This window comes from Aspergillus heteromorphus (assembly GCF_003184545.1).
Source record: "Aspergillus heteromorphus CBS 117.55 chromosome Unknown BO70scaffold_17, whole genome shotgun sequence".
Taxonomy (NCBI): Eukaryota; Fungi; Ascomycota; class Eurotiomycetes; order Eurotiales; family Aspergillaceae; genus Aspergillus; species Aspergillus heteromorphus.
Window position 1 is genome coordinate 30,099 of NW_020290422.1, and position 19,965 is coordinate 50,063.

A 19,965-nucleotide genomic window follows, 5' to 3' on the forward strand; every position below is an offset into this window, starting at 1 on the left:
AAAACTTCATCCATCCTCTTTGCGCCGGATAAAGCGGACTGGGTGCGTTGAAGTAAAGAAATATCCGACTAGCTGGCCCGGAAAACAAACTACACGCTAGCTCGCAGCAACCGTTCCCTGATAATACCATTCGACGACCCAGCTGTCTCGGCACCTGGGCAGGCGTGATGGTGCCAGATCTGACACCTGACGCACCACACATTCACGTCGACCCCAGCACGAGTAAGCCAGCCCACGACAAGCCTGGGTAGCTCACGGCAGCGGCAACATGCCGCAAAACTGGGCAGTCCCCTCGACAGGAGCCACCCACTCTACTCTTCTGGTGGTAAACAACTCCGCGTCCGGTTTCCGATCATTCAACAATCGTTCGTCATCGAAGATTCCCCCCCGGACGATTGTATTCTCCCAAGGTTCGCCATCGGGGTTTACCCTGCGGCCAAAAAGCGGCGAGCCTACGGTTCGTCAGACGTCTTCCTTGCTAAATGCAGTCTGACTTATGATGCGTACCACAGTCAGGACAGAAATAATTCCGAATGTGATTTCCACTGTCCGATGTTTTGGCCACTGCCTTCGGATTTCCCGTGATTTTTAGGTCTGCGGTTTTGACGACATGGCTGTAACTGAAAACTGACCCGGTAAGCTTGCGGCAGTCGAGACAGTGGCACAGTCCCTAGTGGAATAGGATTAGATGAGTTGATAAGGGATACTGTGGGTGTACTTGCCGACGTCAGGGGCTGGCCATTCATTTCGATTTGAATCTTGCCGCAGAAACAACTACCGACAGCCATTTTCTTGAGTGTTATCTGACAGAGTATTGTTTGACGAAGAAGGCGAACACCCGACTACTTGGCTACTTTATAGTTAGTTATAGTCAGTCGGTGACTAAGCACTTGATGGTTGGCCCCAATCAATCCAATCCGTGGGGTCAGCATTTAGTGCGCTGAGGTCAGAGTTGAAAACTAATATAAAATACCCATCTGCTGACCCGTATCTACCCTACCCAGCCCCCAACCATTGTGACCATGACTCATTGGCAATCTGCCGGAATTACTGAGCGATAAGCCAAAGCGTACTAGCGTGTATAGGACTGATTCATCCGCCCGAAGCCGCCAGATGTGGAGATATCCACTTGGCTGCTCAACATAAGTTTAACCTAGGGCGGTTGAGGCGAGGCCATACTATATACAACTGGCCGGTTCGAGCCACCTACAAACCAAATGTCGAGGGATCACCGGGAAAACTAGCGAATGCCTGCAGTCCCAATCAGCAAGAGACACGTAGACGTGGATCAACCTACCCAAGAGTCTAGTTGGGTCCACCAGATAGACCCCTCCAGATTATCGATCGACTGTCCAATGTCGCCATCGGGGCCGAATGGGTGTCCCGTGAGGTCGAGCTGCAGACCCGGATAGTGGAGGGGCCCAACATCCGGCGGCATGGGCGGGTAGACCGGGGTAAGATTGGGATGTCGTTCCGCTACTGGCTGACTCGCACACATGCTCTGGAACTGCTCAGATGAGTCACTCACAGAGCTCAAGTCTGGACCGATCTGCCGGTGCACTTCCTTTCGGAGCTCCTCCAGGATAATACTATAGCGACGGCTCGGGCAGTTCTTGCGGGTCGCCTCTGCAAGGTGGTGCTGGCACGTTTCTGCGAGCTGGAAGAGCGGACACAGACGGCTGATGTCCTCGGTGCCCTGTGAAGGCGTCTCCGGGGTAGAAACCGTTCGATACTGCTGGATCGTGTAGATATATACAACTGTGATGGCGCAGAAACATACATAGTGGGTAAACCAGAACGACTGGATCAGGACGCTCTGTTTGGCAAGGCTATCCACCAGCTCCATGACTTGCTGGGCGGCTTCGACGCACTTCCGTACGTGACTAGACACCATTGGCGATGGGGCCTGCGGTCTGCGTCTCAGATCCGTAAAGTCATTCAAAAGAAATGACCGTGTGGCATGGATTACGGCGTGCGAGTATGCTAATTGCAGAACCTGGCTTTGTCTGCAGAGTGGGGGGATGAGGCTAGTAGCACGAACACTGTTAAAAAGCGCCGGTGCGGTCGCTTTCCACTGCTCCAGCTCGGACGTGAGGCGAGCAGCAGTCTCCAGAGCTGGGCTCCGTGAAGAAGGATTTACCGTGTAGAGTTGCCGGGAGATGTCGCCCAGTATGCGGCCGAGTCTGTCCCGTCAGCACTGGCGCTACCACAGAACGGGAAACATACTTGAAGTGGAGAATGGACGCAATCATCATGCAGTCTGCGGACCCGGACCTTCGCGCCGGATCATCCTGCAGCATATCTTCATCATTCACCTCCTCCGGAAGGTGCTGGTCGATGTCTTCATCATGCAATAAGCGCGGCCTCCCGAACATGATGCTGAGGTATCGGTCCAGCATATAAGCGCTCCACAGGATGCGTTTGCGCAGCTCTCGATCCAAGTACGTATTCCCTCCCTTGAGACGCTTGCCGGGGCACTTGCGGTGCAAGCCCATGGCAGTCACCAGCTGAAGGGCTGTGCCAAAAGAGTACCAACATTCGTTTGCTCTAGAGGTGGCGAGCAAGTAGAGACACTGGCCCAGCCTTGCCTGGACCGATTCCAGTCGCGGGGGTCCGGACTCTAAAGAGGTCATGTATTTGGAGGCCGCATACCATTGCTCACTAGGATGGCTAGTATCGTATCGAGAATGAGGGCTAGATTGGCGACACTTACCTCTGACACCATCCGTCCACCTGGCGACTAGGTCGTTGTTCTTCGTAAAGGGTGCTCACGGCGAAAATCATGAGAATGATGGCCGTTCGCACCACCATCGGACCCACTGGAGGATTTGAAGAGGAGACGTTGCTTTCGTACACCTGTTGAAGCCACCCCTCGACGCTTCCCCGGTGTAAAAAGCGATACGTGACCATGGAGAAGTCAAAGTAGATATCGACCAGCTCCTGGGCCTTGTCAAACGGTGGCAGCGTAAAGGTAGCCTCCCGATAGTCCGAGTACGGCTTGTCGCCAAACATGAAGACGGAGGTGTTCTTGTTGGAAGACTCATCTTGCAGCCCATCGGGTATCGCGTGCAGCTTATCCTGGTGCAGGCGACCCCAGACACGAGTGAGGAAGGATACGCCTGATGCCGGTCCCAGGTAGTTCCCCTCCAAGTCGGTGACCGCAGGGTCCGGCGAGTTACGCTGAGACAGCTCATTGCCCCCGTGGGGCTGGCGTGAGCTAAGGACCGGTCTGCAGGAGCGCCGGGCAGACCCGGACCTGCGCAGGCCTGGACTTGCGTTTGTAGTGACGACGACGTCTTGAACACGGGGGCTGTCTGCACCATCCTCCCCCATCGATAGGGGCGGGGGAAGCGGGACCGGGGGGAGGCCTCGAGAGTAGGCCGCATTGTATTCGCAAGGCAGCGACAGCTTTGAGCAGCGCACACAGGGCAGAGTGCCCGTGCAGCGGGTTTTCTTCTCCTTGCAGTGGTCACAGGCCCTTGTGATCTTCTGGCGAGGTCCGTGAGGCTTGGTGGCCGGGGAGGGCGAGGTTCTTTTCCGCCGCTTGGAGGGGACTGGCCCATCGGTACTGGAGGTGGAGCGACGTCGAGTACCGGCGGTCATGCTCGAGAGCAGGGAACTGTCCCGAGTGGCTGCCATTGAATCAAGGTCGGAAGAAGCTTGCCTCGGGGCTTGTTGAACCGAGACATGAATGGCGAACGTGGCCGGTCCTTTTCCGCTAAGGGATGAGAATGTAGGCTCGAGGAAGGGAAAGCTGGGATGCGCGAGGGAGAAGTTTCCGGGTCAGGAACGGCGAGCGACAAGCGACAAGCGACAAGCGACGGAGAAAACGGAGGGACGGAGCGAAGCGGGCCTCGTGCGGGGTCGGGGGGGACTGCATGGGGGGACTGTATGGGGGGACTGCATGGCTCCACCGCGGGGAGATTGGGGGGGTACACACTATTAAAGTACACAATTAAAGGGAGCGGTGTGGTCAGTGAAGAATTGATGCTGGGGAGAGTTTAGAAAGAGAGAGATGGATGGAGAAAGGAGAGGGGGGAGGATAAAAGGGAGAAGGAAGAGGAGAAGAAGAAGAAGAGAAGAAGAGAAGAAGAGAAGAAGAGTGAAGAAGAGAGACCGTCAACATCACCCGCTTTCGGCATCGGATCACCGCCGCCCTACAAACGGTACTGTATATACATATAGTATCTTGATTGATGAAAAACAACAGCGGAATCACAAAAAAAAAAAAAAAAAAAAAAAAAAAAAAAAAAAAAAATAGGGAGATATATAGGTGGGAAAATGAAGGTCTTAGCTCGAGGCAAGAGAAGAGACAGTGAATGCCCCGCAGAGAGTCAGAGCCATGTCTCATAGTATCTCAATTATTCCAACCAATTCGTGACAGTCGACCATGCCCTATATCGACAACATCCCGAGGCGGATCTTGGTTCCGACAACTCACCCTACCTCCACCCTAATGAGGTCACAACGAGCGATGGATATCGTCATGAATCACAGCCTCGTCGAAGAAAAATTTCCATCCGGCGATATCTCCAGGTCTTACAACCACACCCCGTTTTGACCGACCCGAGGCATCGAACTGCCCCCCTAACCAACATGCAACTCCCGGAAGAAATTCTCGACATGGTAAGACCCTACCGACAGGCCATCGGACCCAGACTAAACTCGCAAATCAGATCATGGGCCATGTCCTGGACATGGACAGCTCGGAACTCACGATCCAGAAGAAGCACGCGCGGCAGTCCAACAACGAACGCCGCAACAAACCCGGTCTCCAGACTCTGGCCAGCCTGCGTCTCACGAACAAGACCTTCAACCGCATCGCCTCACCATGGCTGTTTCGACAGGTGGATATCAGACTCACCGGCAGCTACACCAGGCCCCCGGTGTGGAGGCTGCAGCAGATCGCGAACAGCCCGCACGCCCGGCATGTGCGCCAGGTTGACCTTGGATTCGCCCGATCCATCCGAGGGGATGGTAGGCAGCGATGGTCACAGGCGTCTATGCCACCCCCCTACCTAGATGATGGTGGCAGCGTTGAGAGGGGCGCCTACGAGGCGGCGCTGGCGGAATGTCTACCATCGTGCTTGGCCAAATTTTCCAATCTCAAGGCTCTGGGCCTGGATGACCCCAGTTCCCCCCTGAAGGATCTGGACGATGCCAACTCTGCCCTCTGCCGGATCGTGGCGGATAGTCTCCGCCAGGTGCCCGGGCTGGATCGCGAGGAGCTTCGGCTCGAACTGCCTCGGACTTGGTATCTTGACGCGATCGAACCTCGGTTGAATGTCCCGAACAGCATGCGCCTGCGACACGTCTTTCACCGTCTCCGACATCTCGGGGCTCTTGTGCTCAGACATCGGACACGACAGCCCGACGGCAGCAACCTGCAGCAGATCATGGAATTGCCGACCCTCCCGCTGGCCGATTGGGCCGTCAATGTCAAGGCCCTTGAGATCGGGTCCGTGAACGAATCGCGTCTTCCCCGGTTCACGTTCAGCCCCTCCCCCCTTCGTCTTGAATCCCTCTTCCTCCGCCGGGTCCGATTCTCCGATCGGGCGCTTTTGCATCTTCTCCAGCAGTGTCGGCATTCCATCCAACGCATCTTCTTCGCGGAATGTCGTCTCGAGACGGGCACATGGCGGGAGGCTTTCGTGTGGATGAGGGATCTCCCTCGCCTGGTGGATCTCGGTATAGATGAAGCTTCGTTCCGCAGTGATAGTGATGGCCATGATCGAGCCCTCCTCGGATCCCAGAATAGCGTCTACTCCTGCGGAATGACAGCCAGTGGAGGTCCCTGTTATCCCCGGACTCCCAACGTGCACGCGCTCTGGCTTCTCCGATCGCAAGTGAGCCGGAACCGAGATGTCGCCGGCCTACAGAGACATCCCAGGGATACTATCAGGCCCCGGGGAATATCCCGGAGCCTAGTAGTATCTCTAGTCTCCCAGAGGGCATCCCAGGAGGAACGATACAAGCCAGCAGTTCCTAAAAGGGAAATATACCCCCCCCCTTCTTTTTCCTCTCACACCACAACCCAACTAACCACATCCCCCCCCCTTCTTCTTCTTTCTAGACTCTACAACCAAACAAAAATCCTCACCGCCCAATACATCATCCCGGGCTTTCCTCTTCCAGAGCTCACATATCCTGAAGCCGAACAGGCAAACAAACCAATGCCATCCCCAGTACGTACCCGCATTTTCCTGCCCTCTTGATCAGGACGCACACTAACCTTGGCTATATACCTCGATGGATGAGATTCTATCAACACGCCAACCATCCAAATTTGCATTGCCGGATGTATCCCCATGTGCCGTTTTCGATGTGGTAATGGCTTGGGTGTTGGGGCTGCTGCTTATGGCTGTTGGGCTGGTTGTACGACTGGGGGGGATATTTACTGCCTTAAGACAACTAATCCTGCAGTATTGCTAGACTATACATTCTTCCCTTCTCAATTTTCCAATACAAGCCTTCATTATTTTCAATACACCCAGAGGTCTGCTAAATGGGTACATGGCCATGTTCATTTTGTAAAAGAAGCACCTGTCATTATTAGGGATGACTATAAACCAGACAAGACTAGGGTCGGATAGAGTAGAGTAGAGGATAGGAGAGTGGAGTGGAGTGGAGTGGAGTGCTCTCCAGACTATCGCAAAGTCCAAACATTCGCATTCACATTCGAAATCTCCATCCTAATTAGTATTCGGACTTCAGTCTACCCCCCCGCCCACGCCTCTACCGAATTACTCATTCTGGTCGTGATCATTCATGGATTCATCCCCGTCTGAAGTCTTGACCATCTCCATCTCCATCTCCATCTCCATCCGGATCTCTTGACTCCCCCTTGATGATATCAGCGGAGATCTTCTCCGCCAGCATATCTACACCCAAACCCAATTAACCAATCTTGATTAGCCCTACTCATGCAGAACACACCAAAATAACAGTCATAACAAACGCCACCAACAATACTATATATAAAAAAAAAAAAAAAAAGAGAGAAAGAGAAAAAAAAAGAGAGAAAGAGAAAAAACTCACAAACAGTACTCTGCGGATGCCCCGGCGGCAAGACCGGAAAGGCACTCGCATCCACGACCCTCAACCGATTGACGCCGAACACGCGCGCCCTGGAATCCAACACCGCCGTGGGATCCTCCCCGCGCATCCCCATCTTACAGGTCCCCGCCGGATGCCAGATCGGAATGACGCTCTCCCGAATGGCATGCAGGATCTGCTTGTCCGTCTTGACCTTCTCGCCGGGATGCGCTTCCGGGCCGATGACGATGGAGTGCAGGGGTTCGGAGCGCCACAGACTGCGGATGCGCTTGAACATGGCGAGGGCGACGTGCTGGTCGGTCTCGGTGGTGAGCCAGTTGGGGTTGATGCGGGGGAGGTCGTGGGTGGATTTGGAGACGATGGTGACGTTGCCGCGCGAGGTCGGGGAGACAAGGGCCCCCAGGATGGAGGCGTAGGAGTGGCCGTCGCGAGGTTGTTGGGCGGTGGCGTTGGAGAGGTTGCTGACGAAGTAGTCGGCTCCGATGTACTGTTGTATTTTATATTATGAAAGTGGATGTGGTGACGGGGGGGGGATTGATCTCAGCTTACCTCCGCCTCTGGCCAATCTGCAGGGAATCTGGCGAGGTCGGCGAGCACGGCAGGAGGGAACTTCTTTCGGTACAGGAGAGGCAGTTTCTCCCAGCCGAGGGTGTCGACGACTTGGGACGGGTAGCCTTTGTGGTAGGCCATGTATTTCAGGGTCTGGTCGGTCTGGTACTGGGGGTCGACGATGAAGCGGGTGGCGGTGGTCATGGTGACGGGGTACGAGAGGCCGAAGAAGGGATGATCCCACATGTCCTGGCCCACGCCGGGCAGGTCGACGAGGACGGCGATGTCGTGCTTCTCGAGCGTCTCCGCCGGTCCGATCCCCGAGACCATCAGGAGCTGTGGGGAGTGGAAGGATCCGGTGGCGATGATGATCTCCTTCTTTGCCGACACGGTGAACTCGGCGTCTTTGGACTCGGCCAGCACGCCGACTGCGCTTTTGGACTCGTCGAAGATGATTCGCTTCGCCATGGTCTGGACGCACACGGTGAGGGTTGACTTCCCTGTGCCTGCGAGGACGGCGATCAGCGAGTCGGCGCTGCTGCGACGCGCTTTGGTGGTGAGGGTCGAGCTGCAGTATTGCGTCCCCAGGAGACGGCCGCTGTTGAAGTCCTGGATCTCGGGGATCCCTGCACTTTGCAGGCTCCTCTTGAACCAGGTCAGGAAGGCTCCGACCTGGTTGGAGTAGCTCACTTCAACCGCCATCAAGGAAGGCGTGCGCAGGAACGCCCCCGGGTTGTAGGCAGCGGTGGCGTTTCGGGGCCTTTTCAGGGGGTCCGGCGGCGTGAAGCGGATGCCTCGTTTGAAGAAGGGGAGGATTTGCTCCCACTCGTAGCTGGAATCATTGACCTTCTCCGCCCATGCGTGGTAAGATCCTTGCGTCCCTCTGCGTGGCCGTCAGAAGCAGGTCTTCACCTGAAGGACTGTTGGGACTTGCCTCTGATATACCATCGCATTCTCGCCGGTCCTGGATACTGTTAGAGAATAGGCTCTCGATATCTGACTTGCAATCTACAGAAGCAAGAGCACGTACGACCCCCCGAGCCCTTTGCCTTGCGCGTAGTGGATTCTCCGATCATTGGCCCCAGCCTGCGGCGTGGTGACAAACCCCCAGTCGACGCTGAGGTTGATATCGTCCAGGTCCGTTCCCCAGGTAAGATACATGTTGCCCGGAACCTGTAGCTCGGGGAGAATACTCTCATAGATGCCACCAGCCTCGAGGATGACGACTTCGAACCCAGCCTTGGCCAGACGGGTTGCGACCACGCTGCCTGCCGTGCCGCCGCCAACGATCACGTAGTCGTAGCTCGCGTCGGTGCCGCACTTGTAGCCGTGGGATAACGTCCAGGCGAACAGGGCGGAAACAAGGAGGGGTTTGATCATCGCAATGGTCTTGCTGGTCGATAACGTCCTGCATGGGATTGACTCTAGAAGGTATGGCAAAAACGGACGGACGGACTGGCTTCTGATATGGATCGGTGCTCAAGCACACTGCACACCATGGGACCTTGTTGTACTCACTTCGAATCTTGCTAGCTTTTCATCCTGTTCCTATAGTCATGGGACATGGCTCCAGGGGCAGCGACCACAGTCCCACTTGCAGGTTGTCTTGAGACGAGCTGGGGATCTGCAGATTGGTGCTGCAGGTTGACCATCCCGGGTCTGTGATTCAGAGGTGCTGACGGACAAATGCTGTGCCTCCCCAGGCGGAGTCTTCACCTCTCAAAGACGAGACAAAAGTCCACAGCCCAGAGTCTGTACTCCAGCTATGTACTTCGGACCCACCCGTCATAGCAAGGCTGCCAGTCGAACATCATCATCTGAGCCATAGTGTAATATATATAGAAGGGGAGTGAAGTTGAGCTCGCGTGCGACACAACATCATCTTGGCGAGAGGGGGCCAAAATGAAGGTCGCGAGTCCAGACTCCGAGCTCCTTCCTTTCTCGATCGATCGGATCCATCGCCATGATTATTCTCCCCTGCATAAAGTCCAACAACCCGAGGTGTCCCTCTCGTTGGCCATAGGAAAGCAACCGGAATCCGAGATCTGATTCATGGGTTTATCGCCGACGCGGGACCTTCCGAGACCCACAACGGTGCCGGTGCTATTCGGAAGAAAGGGAGGGCTAGGGCAATGCGTGGCATTAAGAATCTTATCTTCTGACAGGCACGAGAGGAAGAGAGTAATTCCACAAAAAAAATAAAAAAAATAAAAAAAGTAGTACAACCTCAGAATGTGCCTTGATTAGGGCGGGATTACCAGTCTCGCTGTCCCAGCGACATCATCCGGGAAGTATAGCACCGGTATCCAACCCGTCACCAAGGTTTTCTGCTTGGAAAACGTACGGATATAGCTAGATAATCATTGGGGGGGTACTATAGATCTGCAATTACCTACTTACCTACGTAGGTATCGTATCGTATCGATCCATCCAGCGTTTCCTATCTACCCCATACCAAGAACAGCGTTCGGACAAACATAAACATAAACATTAAACCTAGCATCCCAGACTAGACGAGACTAGACGAGGCTAAAAAAACTCTTAAAGATAGCAGGGATAAAAGCAAACATCTTCACAGTAGGTACCTAGTTTACACAATCCTAATTGATCGTATGACTCATAGACTTATCTACCATCTACCTATATATAAAAAAATAAAAAAAAAAAATTGCCCTAAGAGCACCCCTCCGGTCTGATCCCAGTCCCCATCCTTTACTAGATACTGCGATTCACTGTGTGATCAGTAGCAAAGCCCTATGTGGAGTCGTGGATAGCTACAAAAGTACAAGAGCGGGTTTATCTCCGCTTAAGACGAGGGAATTAATCTTACCCCAGGAACCACGGGTAGATAGGTCGTAGATACTGTAATAATGTGGATAGAGATGAGAAAGGCCAGTTATGAATAGCAGTATGAGAATAATGGAATATATGACTGGTCTGTTAGCGGTTGTACAAAGTACTCCAAACCACCCACCACCCTTTATTTATCCATCCATTGTACGCCGTAGTTCACGAAAATACTACTTCAAGTTGCGCACACTGCTCCACCCAACCCTGATCAATCAAGCCTGACAGTCCCCCCCCCCCCCGGGAACACAGGGTAAGGTAAAGGAAGAAGGGCCCCGTCCTTTCGGCCCACGCATCAGATGATCAGATAACGGGAAGGTACGATCGATCCTCACCCTCCGGTCTCTCAGACCCCTCTCGTTCGGGGAATTGAGGACTCTGGAGCCGAGTAGTCTACCTAGGTAGGCCAGACAAGGCCATACCATTCTAGGTAATCCCAAGGGAAAGATCTCTGTGGATTTGTGGTCGTGGGGATTGAAAATCGACCACAGGCACGGACAAGTTGTCAACGCGACGATCCCCCCATCCGGCGCAAAGGAATCTCAAAGTGACAGCAGGATAAATTCTCCCGCGCAATCAGGCAACTGGACGCCGATGGGGATTAGTTGCACCGTCGGGAGCCCTCGGGCGCTAGCTGGATAGTGCGTGCGCGATGCAGTAGTGTATTGCTGTTCGGTGTTCAACTGTTGGCGATAGATATGTGCACGATATCCAACAGTAACAGATGGTAACGTGTCCGGGTCTGGTCGCGGAGATACCGGAGGCTGTCACGGTAGTAGTAGTAGTGGGATGACATCTGCAGTCTGCACTCTGCGGTCCAGAGTGGATCCAGGAAGAGACAATACCCATTCCCATTATTACCTAGACGGGAGAAGAAGAGTCGGTCATGTGATCCACGCGATGCATCACCACCTTGAGCCTGAGCCTGAGCCTGAGGGTTGACGCCACACTCGTCAGGTCAAGGATGGTGGGGGTGCAATATTAATCATGCAGAACGCGCATTATTCGGGGCAAGACGGCAACTGCTAAGGACAAGCTCATGGTTAGCGCGGGTGATCATTGGTGGTCAAGCGCCGAGGCGAGGCCCTCAAGGCCGAGTAAAGGGCAAAAAGGCAGCCCCTTGATATTCTGGGAAGGGGCGAGGCAAGGAGTATTGTACCATACTCAGTATTTGTGACCATCTGTATAGGCCGTGCATAGTAAACGGACGAGGAAGGGGCATGCCTGAGCGGATTGGACTGTAGTAGTAGACACTAGTACAGTACTATGTAGATAGGTCGGGGGCGAGGATGTGGGTAATATACCCACGCCACCAGGCCAATAAAGAGAGTGCGCGTGTGTGGTTGATGGTGGGTGGTGAGAGGGAGCCCATACGATCCCATCCGGTTCGAGATGTTCCCGGTGCTGGCCTGGGGACAACGACAACAGTCAACCATCGACTAGATACTTTGTACCCCGCAAGTCAGATAGCCTATAGTCGTGTGGTGATCAGCACCTACCTACCAGCCAGGCAGCCCGGTGCTTGGACTTGAAGGCACCCGTCCAGCGGGGGCCGCAGCGTCGCAAGAATACCCAATATGACCCCCCGAGTCCGTGACGATCAGCCATCGGGATCGCCGTTGAAGCCCAATCTACAGGGAAGATCGTTCTTCAGCAAGCCAGGACCACGAAAGAGCAAAAGCCAGAGGCGTTGGCCGATGGAGCTGCAACTGATTGTGCAAGCCAATCATAGCCGGTCCTTCATACGCACGATTCGCTGTCACCGACCCATCATTCCTGATTCTAGAAGATAACACAGATCGACATATGACGGATGGATGAGGGTTCTGTTACTAGTGAGACGACCACTCGAATTATTTGCCACCGTCTATGCCCCCTCCCCACTCCCTTCCCCTCCTCTCCCCGTGTGTTTTATCGCGATCCCGAGTGAGATCGCCAAGGAGGGGCCATGAACTGCTGGCAGCCCCCCCCCGTGCTTCATTCTCTCCCACTAGTCTTCCACGCACGGGAGTTTCTGTGGTGTAAGGGGAGGGGGGGGGAGGGGCAAGTTTGGCCAGGGGTTTTGTGTTTAGCGATGTATATAAAAGACCAGCTAGAGTTGACATGGCTGGTTCTCACAGTCTCTCCAATTGCGTAGTAGTTTATTGAAATAACAATGTAAACAGCCACGCAGGTCTCGCACAATTTCCATCCAGTCGGCCGACCACACCGACTGGAGCCCAGGGAGAAGGCAGAGAGAGAGAGAGGTGGAAGGAAACGGGGAAGACAAGTAATAAGGGGCTTAGCAGGCTTGGCCCAGCGCGAAAGCATGCTCTTCTCTCCTGTTTGTTTAACAGCGACTAAGAGACGTAACGTAACGGTATCCTCCACATAGCCTGGCACTTTTCTTCTTGCTTCTCTTCTCCGTCACAGGCGCATTGTTCGGTCCGAATCCCGTCGAGTGCCGACACGGTCACGGTGTGCATGAGAGTCGGGCATCGTGTTTGCGGAGGGAAGGCAAGCTGTCATCAAGCGGTTTGGTGTCATCGGTTGAGAATGAGATCGTGTCCCATGGGGTTCGCCCCATCCGGTTTGTTGCCTTTGGTAGACGGGGTATTTTCTGTCGTCTCTGTTGTCTCAGTCGCGCCAAGCTCTACGTCGTCCACACCGTCGGCGTCCACACCATCCGTATCCTCGACGCCATCAACACCGTCCACTTCGTCTCCTTCGTCCACTCCGTCGGTAACATTGAGCTCGTTTCTAGGTCCGAACCGCGAAACGGTAGCCAGAACTTCAGAATCGGAAATGCCCGACCGAATGAAGTCCATAGTTTCGGTGAGAGTAGGACCGTCAATATATCGGATGAAGTGCAGCAGTTGACTTAGAAAGCCCTGATAGTAAACGAGCGCCTCTTCAGTCCGCTTGGCGGCCACCTTGCGTCGTTTGTCGGCATATTCGTCGATGACGCACTCCCGATTGTGGACGGCACATTCAGCGCACGGGATCCCCGTTGTCACTGCACTACACTGATGAGAACATGCATGTTAGACTCGACAACGAAGGGCAGTTGAACGACAGAGGAGTATGAGACCAGTCTGATGTATTGGAGAGGGCACTGAATGGTCCGTGGGGGTGGGAGGGGGCCGTCGTTTACCTTCGTTCGACGACGTTTGCATTCCCCGCAAGCCGTGGATGCTCGCTTGATTTTCCCCTCCTCGGGCGCAGGAGGCGGGATTGGGGACTCTGGTACTCTTCTAGGGGCGATAGCACGGAAGGCCTGTTGAGGCATGGCTGAGGAAAGGCTCTGACTGCCAGGATCTGGTGTCAAACGAGGAAGAAAGCAGGGGAGGAGAAGAAACAAGGCCCGTGGGGGTTGAGAGGGGAAGCCAGAGAGGTGACAGATAACATCCCGGGCAGAGAGGCTGGGAGGCGCATCTATGCCGGCCGATTATAAAAGGTCATGCTTGACCAAGCTAGGGCAGTGGCCAGGTCTTCGCTGCTGCTGCTGCGTCACACCACCCTTACCGTGGGCAATCGCAGACGACAGGAAGACCGGCCCAAATCCGTGGTTGGAGACAGACAATCATCTTGGGGGGGAGGGGGGGTTCCCAAACTCAAAATTACAGCCCAATACAAGTGGGAAAAAAAAAGAATCGGTGTGTTGCGAGCGAGACGGCCTACGAAGGCCCACGGGCCATCCCTCCGGAAACAAAAAGGCGCGGCAGCCCTCAGTCGTTCCAGCTAGCCACCGGATGGGAGGGAAGGTGGTAGGGCCAGAAATGCGTGGAAAGAAACCTGCAGCAGCTGAGGGCCAGATCGAGGGGCGCGGCGGACTCTCGGCTGGCGAGGTTGGATTGACGGCCGAAATGACGAGTCCATCGAATCATCGCCTCGGACCACAGGTTTGCATGACTGTCAAGGACCCAGCTGCCCTAGGAATCGCCTAGCAGCGGTAGAGCATTCTTGGTCACCACGACGCGGCACAGCGAATGGGGCCAGGGGCCCATCCGGCCCTCGTTCTGAGTAACCTGGTTTCCCAGCCTCCCATTCGCCCCGACCCTTCTTCCCCTTCGAGAGGATCTGCCGGCTCCCCCTTTCCTGGATGCCCCTGGCCATTATAGAATGGAGGCGTTCCCGATCGAACCCCCTTTCCTTGTCTCTGTTGCGGATGGTTCCCTGGTCTGGACGGGCTCGTTCACCCTTAGAAGGGGGGGGGCCGCGTGCCTGGTTGAGCGTCGTCTTCACCTGCTGCGGGGGGCTTGGTTCGAGGTTTCATGGGGGGGAGGGGGGATTTACTTGGGTCCTGGGAACATAACTCTGGAAAGCTAACTGAGGAGTTCTGCGCGAATTCGACGGCCTTATGTTCCCGGATATTGTATCCGCATAGTTTGATAGGCCACGACGGGAGAAAAACGGTGGAACGAGGAGAGGGTCCAGTGTCTTAGGCTCTCAGCCCGCTGGGTCGAGGTCTTCGGCAATGCTGCTACCTGCTCTTGTCCCAAGTCCAACGGCCAACTCCCAAGGCCGTATAGCCACATGACCAACGGGCAGGTGAGAGACTAGAACTGGCTGGGCGACACGGACCCCGAACGAGGTGAGTGTTCGATGCGAGGCAGTCCCACCCGTTTCCACACCGGTTCTAAGTGTCCGTCTCCCACCCTTCCTTCTGACAGTCGGCGCAGTCGGCGCAGTTGGTGCGAGTACAAAGTACGGTGCATGTCTGTTGCATGAAAGGCCGCATCCAAGCCACTGAGCGAAGATCCAGCAGATACATGGACAAAGATGGAAAAGGGGGGAGGGGGGGGGGGGGGAGGAAATGAGGAAGAGAGATCGGTAGGGAAGGAAGGAAGTATTGTGGCTGGTACAGAAATGAAGTAAGTACTAAGTATGGAAAGGCAGCTGTCATCGCAGGGCAGACGCTCACGTGCGCGTCCCCCGCCTTGACCCGGTCGGGGAAGGCGCCGGATGGACCAACCACTGCTCAGTCCAAGCCACTGACCCTCAGACTCACTCCCTCGCCATGGCTCTCCCCTACTCCGTACCACTATCGTCTCTCCCCCGGACTCGGGGAAGATCAGCACACTTCTCATGACAGGTGCATGATGCGCGTGAGGCGCTCTTTAAACTCGGGAACACCAGAACCAGTCAGTCTCCTGCAATCACGGTCTCAGTGAGCCCATCCTACTTACCTATCAACTTGCCTACGGTCTGTGCGGTAGGTACACAGTATCTCCATCCCATGGTTCGGATGGAAGTTGGGGATTAGGTTGGGAGACTAGCCCTCTTCTAGCTACTCGACGCGACCTCGATGGCATCCTGGGGAGCCCCGTTCCTGGATTGCTGACGCGCTTCAGGCACACGGGTCGCCATTCCACGCCTGACCCCAGATCCGCTGGATCGATTGCGGCCGCATAAGGAGGATCGTTGGTGCAGCAAGGGATAGTTGAGTCTGCCATGATAACTACAAATACGGTCAAGCGTTCAACGTATCACTTGGACGCGGCAGGTTTCTTGAACTTGCAGCCCCCAAGGCTAGGCTAGTCCCTGCTGGGGCAGCTAATGGTCGTCTGATCGGACGAATCATCGGACTCAGGCGCGGAAGTGATCTCATCCCAACCCGGGATAGCCTGGCAGTGAACAATGGAGTCGTCGACTACGTGCGCGGTGTAGGGTACCGATAGACGAACGGAGAATATGTAGAGTACTTCTTGCCACATACCCCGGGGGAAAGGCCCAAAGCGTATGATTTCAAAAACACGGGTTGTCTGCACCAGGAGAGGATTGGCCGCCTGTGCACGCGTTCCATTACCGTACCAGTTTGGGGGGTAGGTGCATATAGACCAAAACCGCACAAATAAAATGCAGTATCCTGCCTAATTCAACGTCCTGAAACCGAGCTGTCTGGATATCCTGGAAAGAAAAGACAAGAAAGGAGGGGGGAAAGACAAGAATCTGAAACCTGTGTACACACAACATTGTAAAATAATGTAAAGCAAAAGAAATAATGACCCCAAGAAGAAATGGTTGAACGACAGGACCCTTAGTAGATGGGCCGACCCTCATCCCATTTGCGCGATTCGCCCGGGCTCCTGGCCACTGGCGCAGTCGCCTCGTTAGCCGGGCTACGGCTGTGCTCGGTGGAGAGAGGTGGAAAATGTACTTTGCTGGCTTCGCGGCCGGTGGCAGCGGCGCTCTCGATCTCAGCCCGAACGCTACCAATCCCTCCGATCCATTCCCAGCTGCGGGCAACATCGCCGCCGCGGCCCTCGCGAACGGAGGCCCGGACGTTGGCATTGCCCTCCACCACGCTGCGGACTCGCTTCCAGAGCTCCTCCCGCCGACTACCGCGCAGCTCGGAACGGAGGACATCGTCACGGAGCTGCCCAATTGGGATGTACGGCTCGCGAGCAGCCCCCCGAGCGTGCAGCGCGGCCTGCGTCGCGAGGCGGTCGAGCGTCGTGGCGACTAATTCAGGGACTCGGGCCCTGTCGGAGCGACGAGCCCGAACTCTTGAACGCGCATAAAGCAAGGCGAAGGCGAAGAAGGCTAGAACTGAAAGAGGTAGTCTATACGCGACGAGAGAGAGTCGGAGGTTGCGGCGGAAGGCGCATGTGAGGGGGAGTCGGCGGATGGAGGTCGAAGTGAGGGTGAGGACAGAAGATGGTCTGTAATCATATGGTCGCCTCTGTTAGTTCCGTGAACACACGTCAGAATCTGAAAGCTTTGGTCTCGCCACGAGGTGCAGGTTGGCGCGGTCGACGGCCGACAAGGGAGGAAATAACAAGTCACTTACTGCTTCACCTTGGTCACCACTTCCTCTTTACCCACCACCTCTCCCAGTGCGCCTTTCCACAGTTCGTCGAACTCGGTGTCGCTCATGCCTTTACGACGTTTCTTTCCCACTTCCTGCTTCAGATCGGACTCGCTGATTTCCGGGCCCGTCACGCCTTCTCCATCCTGTGCAAGCTCTCCACACTCCCACTTGGCCCGTCGGTCACGCAGCGCCTCCAGGGCCTTGTCTGCGACAGCCTTCACCCGGCGTGCTTTCTCGCTGTCGGGCTCACACGTAGGGGGGAGCGGGACCAGCCCTGCCAGCGATAGCGGGTGTGCCTTGAGCAGAAAGTCGTGTTCGCAGCGAGCCTCAAATTCAGGGTAGCAGAAAGCATGGGGAGGGCAGGGTTCACATTGGGGTTCTAGGACGTTCGCCCACTCGGGGACTCTTGTCTCAGCCAAGGACCAGGTAGGCTTTCCAATACCGCAGAAGCCGATCTCAACCTTTTCCTTGCGCCACCACAGCCCAAATCCAGCAAAAAGCACCAGGATAATGATCCATGGCGCAGCTCGGCTTGCGGATCCCTGCTTCTGGGGCCGCCTGGTGGGAGCGCCATACATCAAGTCTGCATGCTCCCTCTCCAGCGCCAACTGCTCATCCGGTGTGAATTCTTCCCCTGCGCTCAGTTCACTCTGGTCATCCTCCTCATTTTCTGATTCGGGCTCCTTCTGAGGGGTCCTCATCTTCGAGATCGGGAATGCAAACGGTGAGCTCTTGGAAGGAGTGAACCCATGTTCATCATGCAGCTCCATTGGTGTTGCAGATTTCCGAGATCGAACTCCGTTGCTGAGGGCAGGAGATTCCAGAGAGAATCGCGAACCGCTTTTCCGCTCCGATTTGTGACTAGAAGCCCTGGGAGTCCTGTGCTCCCAGCGGGCTGGCGATCCACTCTGGAATGGATTATCATCAGTGAAAACGCTTTCTTCCTTGGGTTCCAACTTGATGGCAGAAAAAGGCGGTTGGGGCTCCGCTGATGGAGTCATGTCGCTTCGCCGTGGCTTTTTAACAGTGGACTTTCGCGGGGTTGTAGTCTCGAACGCGACAGGGGTCGCTAGCGCGTCATCATGCGACTCCGTGTCTGAGGTGCGATGGCGTCTCGCCTGAGACCTGGGAACCGATTTTCTTGAGCTTGCCGACGGGGTCGCGGTCATATTTCTTTCCTCCGTGTCCGCCGTCGAGGCTCTCGCACTCACTCTAGAGCGCCCTCTCCGTCCTCCAGTGGTTGTTGATACAGTAGATGGGGTAGGTGGTGGTGGCATAGAGTCTCTGGTATACTCGCGCTGTTCGTCGTAGTCGCTGGCCACAGATGCCCCGCGACTTGGCATATCCGTGATACCCTCGCTGGTCCTTCTCACGCGCTCGCGCTCTCGCAGAAGCTTTCTGGCGAGAGGGAGCACCTCTGCCTCAAAAATGGCGATGAGCTGTGCTTTTTTGGCCGAAGCCGGGTAGGGGACATCGTGGCTGACGAGGATGGATCGCAGACGCGGTACGGTGAGGGAATTGAGGTCAAAATCAGACGCGAGGTACTCCAAGCTGTCCGCCATAGTGAAAGCGCTCCGCGTACTTATCCGTACCACGCGAGTTTGGGCCAAAAACAGGGGAGGCGTAGATATGGAGACGAGTGGGAAAAAAAGAAGGAAAGGAAAGATCTTCCCGGGTCTCCGCTCTTGTGGTGAGAATAATGTGCAAGCCCCAGCTCGTCAATGACGGAAGGAGCCGTTAATCGCCTCGTCTCCAGGGCAACCAAGCGGGGCCGTGGCGAAGAAGCCAACTGGCTGGCTCGGATATGGCAGAGAGTAGCGAATGTGTATCGGGGAAGCAAATTGCGATGCAGGGACGATGAAAACTGCAGGAATTTTAGAGGTGATGGATGGGGAGAGGGGAGAATGGAACGAGGAGAAAATGGGACGGACGACGAGCTGGAGAGTTGTTGGAGTGAAGATGACGAGGGGCGAACACGCCCCGGCCCAATCAAACCACAACAAACAGTCCGTGTGTCACGTGGATATGGTATCACCAAACCTTGCCTGAGGTGTCAAATAACGGTTGCCTAAGGTATTACTTGACGCCTGAGGTGCCAGCCAGCCCTCTTGCCTCCTCAGGCTGTACATACATACTTCAACCTCAGGTGTCTAGACATGTTTCCTCGATGTCGACCACAAACTTATCACCTGCTTTGCTAGGAAGCTGAGTAAATCCCATTTTAAAAAAGACATAAAAAAACAAATCAAAATTGAAACACTATTTATATCAATAACTGGAATATAATCTCCCTAATACTTACTATGATTGAGAAAAACAACACACATCTTATTAATTAGACATTGATCTTGGTATCTCAAGACCTAGCCTATCAATACGTTTTATGTACTACTGTTCATTATATTGGAATAGTCATTGGACTAATTCACAACTTCACAAGGCTCTAATCCTAAATATGGTCGAGTTATTTAATCCTTGATTCATCTTTTTTTATACTCCGAATGGGATTTACTCAGGCATTCCACCGAGGTGAGGCAAGTTGGTTCGTGGAGGTGTGGCCGACACAATCCGTCAGGGGCTATCAGCCAAGCAGCAGTGCGCAGGCGACAAGAGAAATCTACTTACAATCACCTATTCCCAGTAGCAAAAGAAAGATAGACACTCATCAGATACTTTTAGATTTTCATTAGATGCACAGTAACCAAAAAGTGTTCGCGAAG

At 54.8% G+C, this 19,965-nt stretch overlaps 7 protein-coding genes across 7 annotated transcripts; 2 read left to right on the forward strand and 5 right to left on the reverse strand.

Annotated features, from left to right (window-relative positions):
* Window positions 1–151: 151 nt before the first annotated feature.
* On the reverse strand, window positions 152–1,038 carry BO70DRAFT_59353 (GFA family protein). The gene is made up of 3 exons (XM_025548569.1): window positions 723–1,038; window positions 508–670; window positions 152–452 (listed from the first exon to the last, which is right to left on the reverse strand). Exons 1-3 carry the CDS (start codon window positions 786–788, stop codon window positions 253–255), a joined length of 429 nt encoding a protein of 142 aa, XP_025398134.1. The 5' UTR covers window positions 789–1,038; the 3' UTR covers window positions 152–252.
* A 250-nt stretch (window positions 1,039–1,288) lies between these two features.
* Window positions 1,289–3,639, reverse strand: BO70DRAFT_294181 (Zn(II)2Cys6 transcription factor; the record flags this gene model as incomplete). The annotated part of the gene is made up of 4 exons (XM_025539468.1): window positions 1,289–2,183; window positions 2,227–2,670; window positions 2,714–3,324; window positions 3,358–3,639. The coding sequence occupies 4 exons, from the start codon at window positions 3,637–3,639 to the stop codon at window positions 1,289–1,291; spliced, it is 2,232 nt and encodes a 743-aa protein (XP_025398135.1).
* A 957-nt stretch (window positions 3,640–4,596) lies between these two features.
* Window positions 4,597–6,459, forward strand: BO70DRAFT_430123 (uncharacterized protein; the record flags this gene model as incomplete). Its single annotated transcript, XM_025548129.1, has 5 exons — window positions 4,597–4,626; window positions 4,677–5,846; window positions 5,891–5,992; window positions 6,074–6,185; window positions 6,244–6,459. The coding sequence occupies 3 exons, from the start codon at window positions 4,597–4,599 to the stop codon at window positions 5,987–5,989; spliced, it is 1,299 nt and encodes a 432-aa protein (XP_025398136.1). The 3' UTR covers window positions 5,990–5,992; window positions 6,074–6,185; window positions 6,244–6,459.
* Window positions 6,460–6,548: 89 nt separating this feature from the next.
* On the reverse strand, window positions 6,549–8,985 carry BO70DRAFT_338619 (GMC family oxidoreductase; the record flags this gene model as incomplete). The annotated part of the gene is made up of 4 exons (XM_025541213.1): window positions 6,549–6,881; window positions 7,039–7,543; window positions 7,606–8,488; window positions 8,618–8,985. 4 exons carry the CDS (start codon window positions 8,983–8,985, stop codon window positions 6,775–6,777), a joined length of 1,863 nt encoding a protein of 620 aa, XP_025398137.1. The 3' UTR covers window positions 6,549–6,774.
* A 2,410-nt stretch (window positions 8,986–11,395) lies between these two features.
* On the forward strand, window positions 11,396–12,058 carry BO70DRAFT_363093 (uncharacterized protein). The gene is made up of 3 exons (XM_025543481.1): window positions 11,396–11,474; window positions 11,612–11,898; window positions 11,956–12,058. Exons 2-3 carry the CDS (start codon window positions 11,742–11,744, stop codon window positions 11,982–11,984), a joined length of 186 nt encoding a protein of 61 aa, XP_025398138.1. The 5' UTR covers window positions 11,396–11,474; window positions 11,612–11,741; the 3' UTR covers window positions 11,985–12,058.
* Window positions 12,059–12,974: 916 nt separating this feature from the next.
* On the reverse strand, window positions 12,975–13,460 carry BO70DRAFT_294156 (uncharacterized protein; the record flags this gene model as incomplete). Its single annotated transcript, XM_025539467.1, has 1 exon — window positions 12,975–13,460. A coding segment is annotated over one exon (486 nt), but the record flags the coding sequence as incomplete, so codon positions are not given.
* Window positions 13,461–16,061: 2,601 nt separating this feature from the next.
* On the reverse strand, window positions 16,062–19,184 carry BO70DRAFT_363096 (putative sister chromatid separation protein (Src1)). Its single transcript, XM_025543482.1, has 2 exons — window positions 17,225–19,184; window positions 16,062–17,096 (listed from the first exon to the last, which is right to left on the reverse strand). Exons 1-2 carry the CDS (start codon window positions 18,805–18,807, stop codon window positions 16,472–16,474), a joined length of 2,208 nt encoding a protein of 735 aa, XP_025398140.1. The 5' UTR covers window positions 18,808–19,184; the 3' UTR covers window positions 16,062–16,471.
* Window positions 19,185–19,965: the final 781 nt, after the last annotated feature.